General features: G+C 50.0%; 1 protein-coding gene across 3 annotated transcripts; it reads right to left on the bottom strand.

The window, feature by feature from the left end:
- Positions 1-1,455: 1,455 nt before the first annotated feature.
- Positions 1,456-14,025, bottom strand: CD300LG (CD300 molecule like family member g). 3 transcript variants are annotated; one of them, XM_080924476.1, is made up of 8 exons: positions 13,941-14,025; positions 12,100-12,432; positions 9,543-9,674; positions 8,705-8,960; positions 7,386-7,498; positions 6,225-6,277; positions 3,125-3,244; positions 1,456-2,784 (listed from the first exon to the last, which is right to left on the bottom strand). In XM_080924476.1, the coding sequence occupies exons 1-8, from the start codon at positions 13,981-13,983 to the stop codon at positions 2,671-2,673; spliced, it is 1,164 nt and encodes a 387-aa protein (XP_080780602.1). In that variant the 5' UTR covers positions 13,984-14,025; the 3' UTR covers positions 1,456-2,670. The 3 variants fall into 3 exon arrangements, with proteins under 3 accessions (XP_080780602.1, XP_080780603.1, XP_080780604.1); XM_080924477.1 differs by having other exon boundaries at positions 8,705-8,786; XM_080924478.1 differs by lacking the exon at positions 9,543-9,674 and having other exon boundaries at positions 8,705-8,786.
- Between the last annotated feature and the right edge of the window lie 1,248 nt (positions 14,026-15,273).

Genomic DNA, 15,273 nt, shown 5'->3' with positions numbered 1-15,273 from the left:
CCGCTCTAGTAATGTACAAGGGCCCCTCCTCTCTGAACAGCCTCCTACCTCTCTCTCCCACTGAGCCTGGCTCTACCACCCATCCAGGCACTGGCCAGGTGGGAACAGAGACTGCGAGCCTCCTCAGCTCACCCGGCACAGGGCTGGGTCAGAACATGTTCGTGCCCACCAAGCTAGCTCTGTGACTCTGTCCTCCCTCCCTCCCTCCCACCGTGGCCTCTTGTATTTGGGGACCTCAAGAGAAGGAGGACCCTCCCCTCCCCCCAAGGTCCACACTCAATCCCAGCTCATTGCTGTCCCTGTTTCTCCCCATCACCACCCACCCATCCAATCTCTTCAGTTTTCTTTCTTTCCTTTGATTAAACGTGACAGCAAGTGTCTCTGGCTCTGTTTGTCTTTGGTTGGGGTTGGGGTTGGAGAGGTGGTTTTGGGAGAAGGCTAAGGTTAGAGAACACAGCATAAATCATTCCGGAATGGAGGATGGACTGACATGCGTCTGTGTCTCCTGTGGCGACTTTCTCCTCCTCCTCCCGTCTACAGATGAGGCGCCTTTTAAGTGCTTATGCCTGGGAACTGGTGAGCATCAGGGGAACAGTGGACTCAGGGACTTCATGGTCAATCTCTGTGACCTCGTCTGGGACTTGTGTGGCCTTCAGCAGACACCCCCACCTCCCATGACCTTGGCTTTATCCTCTGGACAAGCACCACAGTCTCACAGTGATAGTGCTCATGGGAGCTAGGTGCTCACCCCAGAGCAGGAGACACCAAAACAGTCTTTTGATCCCTAGAATAACAACCACCGCCCTAGAGTGTCCATGGGATCCACATTCCTCCCCACCTGGAGTTCTTCAGGAAGCAATGGTGACACCCCATCCCACCATTAGCACTGCAGACTCTCTAAGGCTACTTGTATGGCAGAACCTAGTCCCTAACCCCAGGATGGAATGGAAGGCTGGGAAATGTAGTCTTCCTCTGTGCTCTGTGCAGCAGATCTCTGTGTCACTGAACATAGACTCGGGGTGGGGGTGGGGTTGTTTAGACGCTCCCCACATAATGCAAATGTGTGACCAGGTTTTCTGGCCAATGTTAATCTTTTTTACACCCTCTCCCCCACTTCTGGGATGGACGGAACTTCTTTTTCGCTTCCAATTGGCATCAAGATATTTTCCTAAATAAAATCAGATAATTCCCAAACATTTTACCTACCAGGTCATCCCTCCAGCAGAGGGTTGGAGAGGAGGGAGGGGAGGCCAGAGGAGAAGCAAAGGGACTGGGGAAAGGTAAGGAAAAGAAGAAACATTTTCTTCCTCGGGGGCCATGTTTCCATGCATGCGAATCCTTCTAGAGATTTCCAGTAGCAGCTAAAGCCCCTGCATAAAGATTCACCCTGCAAATTTAAAACAGCCGGTGGCAGAAACCTGGTTTGGTAAACTGAGGCATAGCCATACACCGAAATACTATGCAGCTGAGAAAGTTTATTGTACGAAGTTGGGAGGACATGGAGGGATGTTTATGGTTAGAGAGCACAGAGAGCCATGTGCCATGCACAGAGATGTGACCCTCTAAACGGAGCATCTGCAAATACAAGAAGGGTAGGGAGCCGAGGCTCAGTCAGAGCTGCCAATGGCTTGGTGAGGTTATATATGATCCTAAAAACATCGCCCCTCTCTTCTTTTGTATTCTCCCTAGATTTCTCCATTTTATTCCGAACACCCTCTTTCCCAACATCTAATTTTTCAAAACAAAATAGAAGAAGGAAAAAAAAAAGTTGAGTCAGTCTGTCTGTCTTTCCCTCACTTAAATTCTTCTCTATTACTGGAGTCCACTGTCTTCCTGTCCCTCCTTCCTTCCCTCCCACTCTCCCACAGCCTCCAGACCCCAAGGAGGGGCAACCCCTCTGGACAGAGATGATAAGGAGCCTTCCTCCAGTGTCCTCCCAAAGCCAGGGATGTAGGGCCTTGGGGGAGGAGAATGGAAAGACAGCCGATCCTTGGCTTCCTTGGGCTGTCACCACAGTGTGCCTGACCAGACATTAGGAAGCTCCTACTGGGACTGTGGTGTCAGGATGTAGTGAGCATATAGGAGACCCCACAGTGAGAGAAGGAAGACTCTAGCTTGAAGGGGCTGAGGACCCATCAGGAGGCCCAAGTGTAGGAATCGCTGGGTCGCCTGTCAGAGCTAGGGAGTCCCCGGCCCTGCCCTAGAGGTGGTTTGGGTGAGTCTTGATGGGTCTGCAGGATTCTATTTTAATTATTTTCTAAAGGGCCAGGATGCAGGTGTTTCATAGACACAGACATGTTGTCTCCTCCACAGCACCTGATGCAGGAGAACTGGAGGGAGGTGAAGGTGGAATCTGTCAGAGGAGGGGAAGCGGGACTGTTGCTGGGCACCCATTCCCAGGGAATTTCCTGGACCGCACACAAAGTCAGCCCCATCTGTGGAGCCTTGCCAGGCCCTGCTGAAGGCCCACACCCATTAACTCTTCTCAGGGATTAGAACATGCCTCTGGTTGGAATAGTTAAGTACCATCCTGGGCTCTAGGGTCCACAGTCACTTCTCAATCTGGGGCATGCAAGGGAGCCGGAAGGAAGGTGGGCAGAGCCGTGGATTGTGAGTAGAGCTGGAGAATTCCTGCGAATTCGGATTGCCTGACCATGGGGCATTCTGCAGTTACACAGAGATGAACTCGGAGAAGGCCAGTTCCTCCGCAGACACCTGCAGGGGAGGGGCTGCCATCGCGTCCTCCTCGGCGTCCAGGGAAGGGGCTGCCTCTTCCTCTGTAGACTGGAAAGATGACAGTGAGGTTGAGAAGTGCGGAACCTGATAGTGAGGCGGTCTCGCTCTAGCTTTTCTAGTGTCATCCGCAGGGGGCGCTGAAGAGCCATCCCAGCCCAATCTCATCTCACCAGGTAGCCTGGCTTCCCGTCCCCCAGCGCCTCACTTGGACCACAGACTCCCAAACACTGAACATGGAAAAGGGAAATGTGGAACTTGGAGGTTGGTGAAATGACCCAGGCATATGGCTTCTGTGGATGTGCAGAGGAAAGAGCCCTCCCTGCCTTGTCCTCACTATCACAGAGGTGTCAGATGGCATGGGTGGCTTCCGGAGCCTTTCTGCTCTCACCTGGCTGAGGTTCAGGGTCTCAGGAGAGGGCACAGCAGAAGGGCTGGGGTTTCTGAGATATTCGGGAGGCGCTGTAGGGTCTACTGTTGAGTCTTCAGGGGTCCATCCGTTTTCTGGAAGCTGTAAGAGAGAGTCGATCAGAACTCAGAACAGGCCATCCTTGGCAGGATCGATGGTCTAGAGGCAAGCCTGGAATAGCCAGAGAGAAAGGACACACTTCTGTGGCCACACAACATCCTACATGTGGGTGTTCTCTTGGCAAGCTGCGAGCTCTCAGGAGCTTGGTTTCCTCAGCCATAAAATGAGAACACATGTTTTTTCTCAGGGTCATAATATCCAGATAACATTATTTTTAAAGGCAAGGCCTCAGTATATAACACTGACTGATTTGGAACTGACTGTGTCGACCAGCCTGGCCTTGAACTCATAGAGATCTGTGTACCTCTTGGATCCTGGGATTAAAGGCACACGTCACCATACCTGGCTTTGTTTTCTGAGACTGGGTCTCAGGAATCTTAGTGTGGCTTTGAACTCAAGTAGCTGAAAAGACTTTGAACTTACTTCCAACCCTCATGTCTCTACTTTGTTGAGTGTTGGTGTTATAGATTGTGCACCGCCACACCCACTTTATGCTGAGTTGCTTCGTGCAAGTACCCGTGGCAGGCGCACTACCAAGTGAGCCGCATTCAATCCCCAGTCTCCAGGCAGCATCTCACGATCCAGTGAAGAGCTTCTGAAATGGTTTGTTTAAATGGTGTTGTTTCTTTACTTGTAACCGGAGAGAACAGCAGGATGTCTGCTCTTTGTGGGCCTCAAAGACTCACCCAACACAAACAGCACAGGAGACATTTGATCTGTGGCTATCTCGTACTTAGGGATGAAGGCTGGCTCTTTTCCTGGAGTCTGGGGGATCATCTTTGAGCAGCACATATGGCCGGATTGCTCCAACCCTTACACTTCAATGTGGGCTATGCAGCCAGCCTCTCAGACCTTGGAGAGTTTGGTTTAGTTCTGGTTTTCTCAGGCTGGGGTTACTTGTGGGCATAGAATTCCATCTCTGAGACTGTCGCTGTGTCTATAAAACAGAGGAAATAATACTGCCTGCCTCAATAGAAGGGACAGGAATCAAGCACACACTGCCCTCCATGACCTCTGTCTCTGTCGTGAGTACTCCAGGCTTGCCTTGGACAGCAATTCTCCCTCCTCAGTCTCCCGAGTGCTGGATGTCAGACCACTCTGCATGTCTAGTTCCTTTGGCTTTCTTCCAGGACAAGTGTCCCCTTCCTTCTTTGATGCGAATGTGTGCAAAGAAAACCCCCAACCCCCTCCCAAATCCAAGTGGGAAATAATTGAACAAAACACACATTCTCAGCTGGTTATGTTCCGGTGGCTATGGCCTCTGACCTTTGAGGAACTTAAAGAGACTGCTACTCAGTGACCCTAGCTCACTGCCCTGAGCTCTTTTTTGTCCCTACCTACCTCTGCAGGGGGAGCTCAGATGCCCCAAGTTGGAAGCAGACCTGCCCAGAATGGTAGCAGTGGGGAGACTTCTTTTTTTTTCATAATTCATTTATTATATATAAGTACACTGTAGCTGTCTTCAGACACACTAGAAGAGGGCATCAGATCTCATTGCAGATGGTTTCAATCACCATATGGTTGCTGGGATTTGAACTCGGGACCTCTGGAAGAGGAGTCAGTGCTCTTAACCACTGAGCCATCTCTCCAGCCCATGGGGAGACTACTTGAGTCCCAACCCTTTTCCCAACATACAGCCAGAGGACCGGATGCCAAAGCCTATGGTGGCGGTCCAACCCCAACTCCCACTCATAACTTTTCCCTCACTCCCCTTAGCCACTGTTGGCCTTGTTCCACTTCCTGAGACAAAAACAGTTGCTTCCTAAATCAAGGAAGAGCCTGTTCCCACCAGGCCCTCGCTCCCCTGGGGGTTTGGCTGGAGCCTTTTGTCCTTACTGGCGCCAGGAAAGAAGATGTTTGCCCTAGTAGAAGTGGGAATGCCTGTAAGTAGCTGAGTGGATCTGAGGTAGAGCGTCAGGAAAGGCAAAGTTTTTTTTTTTTTTTTTTTTTTTTTAATAAATACATTTTGCAGCTTCCCCACCTGGGAGGGGCACTGGCCTGGAAATTTTTTTTCTTCCTTTGGAGGTAGCTTGGGCAGCTTGGTTCCCCAGGAATCTGGGCACAGAGATCTCTGTACTGCCCCCCCACACACACCCAGGCTCCTGGGGGATGTCACTGGTGGCTGGGTCCTTGATCAGCTAAGCCAACATATTCTCAGACCACTGGAGGGCCAGAGTCAATGTTCTGAGTGATAAGGATGGAGAAATCTGGGGCTGGAGAGATGGCTTAATGGTTAAGAGCACTGACTGCTCTTGCAGGAGCCCTGGGTTTGGTTCCCAGCACTTGCACAATGGCTTACAACTGTCTGTGAGTCCAGTTCCAGAGTACCCACAGCCTTTTCTGACCTTCATGGGCACCAGGCACAAATGTGGTGTAGAGACACACATGCAGGCAAAGCGCTCATACACATAAAATAAACTTTTAGAAGGAACTGTGAAATTCTGCTACGTGAGTCTGGGTCAGACCTGTGTGCTCTCTGGGCCTTAGTTTCTCTTGTAAGTGTACACTGGACTCATGTTTGAAGGACTCTTGCACTCTGGTGGATTGTGGGGTTCCTAGTCACCGACCTAAAAGGTTGGATTGGAAGTAGAGCCTGGGAGATCGAATCTCCAACATTGCTGCCAGGTGAGATGGGCTCAGAGTTGACATCAATGCCAGACCCAGGATTCACAGGTCATTTCTTGCTCCAGTACTGATGTCCCCTGATTCTAAATGGGCTGAGAAGAGGTTACCTCCCGGTGGAAAGATGCCCACCTAGTTCTTTGTGACCCTGCCTGATACCAGGTGAGACTAGGGGCAGATGACGGATACTGCATGTAGCTCACACCCTAAAAGTAGGCTCCTGAGGATTCCTTCAAGACTAGGAGCAAGCTCTGCCCCTGGATGGGCACAGAGATGGGCCCCAAAGTCTGACCTCAGTCCCAGATGGATTGATCTCAGACTTTGGCTATTGGGTCCTTACCGAGGTTTCAAAGTAGACCTTCTTGTTTTTCTGTGTCTCCGTGGCCAGCCAAGCTGAAAGAGACCCAGAAAGAGAACCTTGAGGCCAGGAAGAATGTAAGCCGTTGCCAGAATGCACAGGTCTGTGTCATTGGTGTATGAGGGCTTCCCAGAGACAGCTGGCAGGCCCTGAAGCAGGAGGCCCTGTCTAGTTCAGCCCTGCAGGAAGGAGCTGGCTTTTGGGATCTGTGTGAGCTAGAATGTGATTGAGGGAACTGTGTTCACATCTTGAATGGAACAGGCACAAGGGGCATCAACAGCTTGGATCTTAACTGTCTCGTTGGATGCTTGGTGCCCAACGTGGCACTGCTGAGAAGTGGCAAACTTTTAAGAGGTTTACCATCTAGGAGGCGTCTTTGAGCTATTGGGGCATGCCTTTGAGGGGGTTGTGGGACGCTGTCTTCTTTTTACTTCCTAGCCATGAGGGGGCAGTTTTGGTCTCACCATGATGTGTTTTTCCAGGAGGCCAAAGAAACAGCCAACCCACGTGGATCTGCTTGGCCTGCGTCACCCAGCACAGAAGCCACACTGTCACCCAGCACTGGAATAGGGTCACATGAAATTATACCTAAGCGTCCAAAGGCTCAACATGAGAAAAAGGATGTAGGGTGTGATCATCAAGTTCTGTTAAGGTTTTGAGATGGGGTCTGGCTGTATCGCTCAGGCTGCTTGCTCTCTGACTCAACTCATTCTCCTGCCTCAGTCTGGGTAGCTGAGACCACAGGCTTACAACTTCAATGTCCAGCTTTCGTTAATGTTTTTATCATCATCACCACCACCACCGCCACCACCGCCACCACTGCCACCACCATTGTCCTTCCCAGTGTTGGCTGTCTCATGGCTAGGTCGGTTTTTTGTTTGCTTCTTTGGTTTTTAAAGACGGGGTTTCTCTGCACAGTCCTGGCTGTTCTGGAACTCACTCTGTAGACTAGGCTGGCCTCAAACTCAGAGATCTACCTACATCTACCTCCCCAGTGCTGAGATTAAAGGCATGCGCCACTATGCCTAGTGAACAGCAAGGTTGTCAGACAGACCCACTGAGGTCTGCTTGTCTTACTAAGGTTGATGACGTAGTGCAGGTGTGCATGAGCCTTCCCCCTCCCCCACCATCTCAATCACTCACCTTTCTTTCTCCACTGGAGCATGTGGCTGCCAAAGGCAATTAGTCCTGCAGCCAGCAGCAGGGACAAGAGTACCAGGACTGGGGCCATCATGCGGACCATCGGGATGGACACACTGGAGGAGAGACAGAAAGACAGAAGGAGCCTGTTGGCTACCTATGTGCTTGAATTCCATGCATTAGCTGAGAAAGCCAGCCAGGCTAAGACTGCTTGGGCACTCAGACCCCAAATCCGTGCTTCCTGGGTTCAAACCTTGGTCTCGACACTTAAAGGTCAGGTGACTTAACCTTCCAAACCACCACCAGTTCCATCTCCTGTGAAGCAGGGCTGTGAGGATCAAACGTGTTGGGAATTTAAGGTACTTAGTACAAAGCCGGGTGAGGTTACTCATGATTGTAATCCTTGAATTTGGGAAGTGAAGTCAGGCAGATGGGGAGTAAAAGGTCATCCTTGGCTACATAGGAAGCTGGAGGATAGCCTGAGCTACAAAAGAGACCTATCTCAAACTAAATACTCCTCCCACTAAAAATAAACCTTAAGGACAGTACCTAGCTACATTCGCTGCTAAATTATACAATTTACTAAGCAGAAATGGTCCCATGTTATGCCGGGAAAACTGGGGTGTTGAAATTGAGCCCAGGACCTCATACATGTTGGGCAGGTGCTCTGCTATTGAACCTTAATTTTGGGGAGAGTCCATTCTCTCCCTCTATCCTTGTGTGGGTTCTGGGGATTTGAACTCAGATCACCAGGCTTGCGTGACAAGCACTTGACCAGCCCTACTTTATGTGGCCCGTTTGTTGGTAGCATAGTGCTCTGATCCGGGGTCCAGTCCAAGGAGATCAGACGGCACCAGGGGCCAGTCTCAGAGCTCAACACTGTGTGCTGTGCCTGGGGAAAAAAGGACCCCAGCCCTACAGGACACTTCCAGCGTGGTCTGAACCTGTTAGCAGTGACCTGCAAGTCAGGAACTGGGAGTTAAACAGAGCCCCAGAACCCTTTGCGGCAGGCTGGGATCCAGCCGTGTGAAGAAAATCATGTAGCAAAAGACTCAGGGCAAAGTGTACAGGGAGACCCTGGAGCTGGGATGTCTTAAGCAGGAAGAAAGATGAGTTCTGGGACCAAAGTGGACCCTTCACCTCAGATGGCCTATGACTTGGCTCCTAATGTGGGATGGTGCTGTGTAAGAGTCCCCGGGATGGAAATGAAGCCTGAAAGCTGCTCTCCGAGCCACAGGCCATGGTCAGGACAAGAGGAAGTGTCTGTCTGGAGAGAAGAGAGTCTTAGGATTGAGTCTTAGCCTTGGGTCCCCTGCACTCACCTGGGCTTGGAGACGCTGCTGGCTACACCCCTGGAGTCCTCTGGTATGGTAAAGGGCAGCCAGATGACTGGGCGGGAGCTCCCTGCATGAGGAGAGGTCGCTGTGTGAGGAGACCTCCCTGCATATGGAGAGGTTCCTGGGGGAACCTGGGAGGTTCCTGTAGACCATGCTGGGGCCGCCTCGGTGAATACAGGGGCTTTGACCCCTGTCTTCCCCTGGTTTGCCGTGATGACTGTCGAGTGGAGACCAGGAGAAGCTACAAGTCCAAAAGCAATGCTTCAGCACTTTCCCTGACCCTTAAGTCCCTCCCAGACTGACCTTTGAACACAAACCTTCCCAATTTCTCAGGACATCCTCAACTAAAACACTTTCCAGGAGGCAAGCAGAGGCCTAGGTGAGGGACTTTTCAGTAAGAAGACCTGGGCCAGGCACGTCTATGCATGATCTATTTTTCTTTGAGAGAATGCTACCCCCAAGACCCTGTTCTACGCCACTCCACAGACACCTTCCTGGTCTTCCCTGTAGTCCAGGCCAGGGCCACCTACTCTCTGATTAAAGAGCAAGTTCTCCATGCTGCCCAACACTCTCATTCTTCAGCAAGACCTGACTTCCTACATCTATTATAGACTGGGCAGGAAAAGGTGGCAAAGATGAGGCCTGAGGTCAGGACCAAGGTCGGGCTCATCCCAGATCCTAGAGAAAGAGTTCTGGGCTCAGGGGTACCTGCTTCCCATTTGACCCCGAGCCATTGTGGCTTCTGAGGTTGTTGGGAACGTCTGGGTGGCCCTCACTGTATGTTGTCTGGAACGGGGGAGGGGCAGGAAAGGCATTGACTCACTCAGTTCTGGGAGCTGAGTCTGCCAGGCTTTTGCCTTGGGCTGCAGGCTCCTTGTAGGTGTAAGAGGCTGGAAGGAGGGGGTGGGGGAAGAAGGACAGCAGGTGCCATCAGGGACAGGACTTTCCCTTTTTCCTAGAGGAAAGGGAGAGGCAGACATTGCCACAGCAGGCAACCCCCCTCCCCACTGCCCCTAGCAGAGGTGCCAGCCTTGACTCTTCCCAGCGAATCAGAAGCCATAACTTGCAGGTCCCAGCAGTTCTAACCCCACCGGCTGCCCACACTGGTCTCTCATTGGAACACTGTGTGTCTCCCTAGCCTGCTCCCTCATGCTACCCTTTGCATGGACACCAGTACACCTTGGATCCTATTGCCTCTTGCTTGGGAGCAGTCAGTATCCCCCAGCAGTTGTGAGCTGAAATGCCATCTACTTAGCGTGTCTCTCAAGGCCTTTGAGACTCAGACTTCAAGTCATTTTGTCAAAGTTACCAGATTCCCTGAGTGCGACTCACTGAGCCACTCAGAGATGCCCTGTGTTCAGGGTCCCCTTTTCTACCGCTGTGCCTTTGCCATGTTGTCTCCCTGGGAAACCGTTCTCTTACATCTCTGGCCTCTCCCCTACCCCACCCCATTTTTTATCATCACCTTTATGCCCCAGTAATATGGAAAAATTCACCTTTTCCTTTGTGTACCCTGATATCCTGTGCTCGTCTCCAGAAGAGTGAGTGTCCACTTTGACTAGACTATGACTTTGCAGGGTGTCCTATGGGGCTGGGATTTCTCAAGGGCCAGCGACCCTGAGTCTTTCTGATCACACCCAGCCTGAACATTCTGGACTTGCTCTCTGCTCTAAGGCTGTGGCTCGCACGTGTGGGATTTTTTTTTTTCTCTAAGTAGCTGACAAAATCTTCTCTAAATAAAGAGCAGCATTCACTTTGTGTGTTTCTAAGACACTATCCATTGTCTTGGGCCTCAGGAGAAAAGGGATAAAGGAAGTGATTAAATGACTGGCAGGTAGAAATCGTGCCAGTGCGTTGCTACCAAAATAGAAACCCATAAACATTACAGAAGAGTCCTTCGTCATGTCCGTTCACGATGCATGCTTTAGCAGGACATCCTTCCACCTGTGTCTGCTTTAGAACAATGCTCCTTCACGTGTTTGCCCCAGCAGACCAGTGTCCCCAGTGGCTCTCGTCATTGTTAGTGTCCGTCATTAGAAGCCAACCAGCTCGGACTCGGAAGGATAAGAATGCACAGATCTCACACGGGGAAGTGAATAAGCTGAGGGCAAGGATGGTCGTAAGGCTCTCAGAGCTAGAGAACACTAGGCTGGGTATGGCGGCGTAGCAGAGTTTCAGCACTCAGGAGGCAGAGACAGGTAGATCTCTGTAGAGCTAGGCCAGCCAGGGCTGCATGGTGTGACACTGTCTAAAAACTAAAATGAATCAAATGAAACAAAACAAAGACAATGTTACTAGAATAAACAAAAAGTCCAATTAAAACAGTGCTAATCAAACCAAATATCTAAAAGGTAAAACGCACACGCATGCGCACACGCAGAGAGATGCACCAAAACAAAAACAAATAGACAGTGCTAATCAAAATTAGACAATTGATTTGGAGGCCAAAATTGATCGGAGAACCTTTCATATGGCACAATCCACTCACTGGTGTTGCTGTGTTGCTATTTATAGCATTAGGGACGGAACCCTGGATCTCACACATCCTGAGCTAGTGTTCGACACTTGAGCTACACCCTGTCTCCGTGAGACGTTGATATTGTCCCTTCCTTTACTTCTATTTCCACGCATTGTCATAGAGACCCACTGGTGACAGAGAACAGACTCTGAGCACAGACTTGAGCTTAGAATGGGTCCTGGCTCCTGGACCCATCGTTTGAACAGTGATAAAGGTGGCAGTGATCTGGGTTCGAATCATGCCTGCTCTGTTTCCTGCCTCAACCTTAGGCCAGAAGCTGAGCATCTTGGAGTCTCTGGGCCCCATCTGTGAAGTGATCTTATGGAGACATACCTAGCTCTTATGGTTCTGAGACTGGGCTGCCTGTACTCTGGCCCCCTCTTGTCCTTTTCCTGAGGTCCCCAGGATATAGAAAGTGAAAGCAGTGTGCAAAGATCATCCCCATGGTGAGGCCAGTGCATGGTTAGGGGACACTGTGGGCCAGGCCTGGGATGCAGCCATAGTTAGAGGCTATGGGAATATTTGTGACACAGGGGACGTGCAGGTCCTTCCTTGTCCCCTGCGATGGTCATCTTGTCCCCATCCCATGGTAGTCTCCCCCACATGTCTAAGCCAAGAATGACAAGTATAGCTCCATTTGGCTCTATGAGATCCTAATGGGCAGACTTGCCAGAGCAGAGACACCCTGAGGCTTCATCTCTAAGTTGTCCCTAGTGCTCAGCAGCTGTTTGTACAGACTCCCTGTTAGACTGTCCCCTTCTGTAATGGGGACACTGAAGCCATGGGTCAGAGGCTTTTACCCATCCTCCATCTCCTCTATACCCCCTGACACCCAGGCAGGGGGACGAGAGTCATTCATTACCTGGAAAGACAGTGAGTGTGACCTCAAAAGCCTCATCACGGCCCAGCCTGTCAATCCCGCACCAGTATTTCCCTGAGTCCTTCAGGGTAAGGTCCCTCATGGTCACGGTCATCGAAAGCTCTTGGGGGTTGTCCCGGATGGACATTATGCCTCGAGTCACCTCCTGGTTCTGATTTGTGTAGACAATGTCACCGCAGCGGGACAGCAGGATACCACCCTGCCGGCACCAATACTTCCTGTGCTTCTTCATCGTCTTGTCATAGGTACACTTCAGGGACATGGTGTCACCTTCAAATCCACTGATCTCCTTTGGGCCCTTCAGGGCTTCATAACCTGACAACACAGCACAGATGGAGATAAGGTTCCCTCGGGTCTAAGAACCAGGCCAAGAACAGAAGCTCCCACTTCACGGGGAGGAAGGGAGGCTTTCCTGTTAGAACTTCTTGGGAAGCCCTGTAAAAAACCCCAGGCTTCTCCCTTCCTCTGGGAAACCTTAGAAACAGACGTGTTGTTTGAGAGACACAAGCCAGGCTGGCTGGGTGGCTCAAGGGGCAGAGGTGCTTTGCTGCTAAGCCTGACAGCCTGAGTTCAGTCCTCAGGAAGGAGAGAACAGACTCCCAAGAGCTAGCTGTACACTGCCTCCCCCTCACGCGTACCACAGCATTCATACTCTAATGCGTGTTCATATGTGTACTCACACATGATAAACACATGCAACAACAAAAAAAAAAACCCATTAAAAACAGTATGAGTTAATCTTACACGTTTTTAAGGGAAAACCAAGCAAACATGGCCAACTAAGCAACTGATGTCAGGTATAAGATACGTTCTGATGAGCCCAGCCTGGTGGGCACTCTTGAGATCCCAGCTACGGAAACAGAGCAAGTTCAAGGCCAGGCTGTCTGGAGTAGAAAGTGGAAAGGGCTGGGGATATAGCTTGGTGACAAAGCATTCATTTAACATGCTCCAGGGCCTAGGTTCCACTCCTCCTCCAAGCACTGACAAAAAGGAAGGAATGATCGAAATTACAAAAGTGAAGGAAGCTTTGCTGTGGGTGACAGTCCTGGTTACTGTCCAGCCCTTTGCACATTTTATAAATATATGTGTATGCGTGTATATGTGTGTATGTATATGTATGTGTATGTATATTTATATATGTGTATGTGTATATGTATGTATGTTTATATAAGTGTGTGTATGTGTGTATACATATATATTACGTACATACATATACCAAACACACTCTCTGTCTCTGTCTCTCTGTTTCTCACACACACTAAGCAGGAAGAGCTCTCTTTCAGTGAAAACTCAATAAACAGAGTTTGACCCCCCCCCCATCCCATAGTGGAAGGAGAGAACACGAAAGTTTGTACTCTGACCTTGTACATGCACTCCCCTTCTCTTTCCCTCCATCTTCTTTCTCTCTTACACACACACACACACACACACACACACACACACACACGAACAATAATAAAATTTAAAAGTAAGCAAGAAAAACAAAGAAAGAAAAAACAGACTTAGTAGGAATCCAACAAAGTTATCTGGGTTAACAGGATAAGTGGATGTGTGTCATTGTACTGTGATCAGAGAGGCACTGCTCCATTTACACCTGCAGAGCCAGGGAACCCAGGAGAGAAAGACCCTGGGTCGGAGCTCAAAAAACAAGTGCTGGACTCAGGGCTGCTGGGCTGAAGCTGAGGTGTCTGGAACGAAATAGAAACATATTCCACCCCCCCATCTCTCTACGGTGTAGAGAAAAAGAGTAACTACAGACCACAAGATTGAACCCAAGCTTGCATCTGTATGCCCCCATCCCTGCCACCTCTGTTCCCCCTCACCTGGGAGCACCAGGCAGCCCCACAGCAGGACTAGAGGCCTCATGGTGGGTGTTGGACACTGCAGAAGCAGATGCCTGCAATTGGGAGCCCTTCCAAGCTTTGGCTTCTGCCAGGCTGAAACCAGGAAGGGAGGGGTGGGGGCGGGTCACCGTGTCCAGCTCCGCCTCAGAGGTCCTTCTGCTTTTTTCTTTACTCTGTTCCCCCGCTATTCAGTGCCAGTTACCACAGCCTGCGGACCCACACAAACTCCAGCCCCTACTTGGTTGTAATCTGTCACCTGCTGGTGCAATCCAGGAGTCTCAGACTCTGATGGGAAAATTTGCATCATGGCCTTTGGGAACCCCAGATATGTTGTTTTTTTCTTCTATTAGGAATTCCCAGAGGTTTGCTTAACCTGACACGGTTGTTATAAGAACCACAGACCCTGGAGCAGTCAGTTATTGCTAATATCTCCAAAGATTTCATTATTTGGGGAGTTACTCGTTTTTTGACCTGTCCCTGGACCCGAGAGTTAAAGTACTAAATATGGGATCATATTTGTTGACTAGTAAATCACTGATAATATGTTCAAAACCATTTCCCTATTCTTAGCATTTTAATTTAAGCTTATCACTTTTATTTTTTTTAATGTTCATGGATGTTTTGCCTTCATATGTCTGTGCACCATGTGTGTGCACTTCTCACAATGACCAGAAGAGGGCGCTGGATCTCCTGAGCCTGAAGTTACAGGAAGCTATGAGCGCCACCATGCGAGTGCTGGGAATTGAACCAGGGTCCTAGAAGAACAACCTGTGCTATTTACCGCTAAGCCACCTCTCCAGCAGTCTATTTTTAGTTTATTAAAAATTTAAATTATATTTTTAGAGGACTAATTTGTAGAGTCCACTTCCGACCTTTTTACGGATTCCAGGAATTCAACTGAGATCATCAGGCTTGTATGGCAAGAACTTTGCACCCTCTGAGCCATCTCGTTGACCCTTGTTTATTTTAAACAACGTGAACTTGTTTCATATGTGTATGAGCCATTATTTTGAGAGAGAGAGAGAGAGAGAGAGAGAGAGAGAGAGAGAGAGAGATCTGTAAGCTCTCCACACTGCTGAAGTGGACAGGGGTAAAAAAAAAAAGAAAGATCCACGATTGTCTGGGATGCAGTACCACTGGCCACCGGGCAGCGGCGCAGGCAGGGCTGAGCTGAGCTCAGCAGAAGCCTTGGGCCAGCTGCTTTGAAAGGCGGGTCCTCTGAAGTGGGCTTTGTCTTACTGCGCACTTAAAAGTTAATCAGTGGCTTGTTTCCCCCTTGGTAGACTTGCTTATTCCTTCAAGGGAACAGAAC

This window comes from Micromys minutus, assembly GCF_963924665.1.
Source record: "Micromys minutus genome assembly, chromosome: 10".
Taxonomy (NCBI): Eukaryota; Metazoa; Chordata; class Mammalia; order Rodentia; family Muridae; genus Micromys; species Micromys minutus.
Note: the sequence above shows the minus strand (reverse complement) of the source record. Positions and strands in the feature narration are given on the sequence as shown.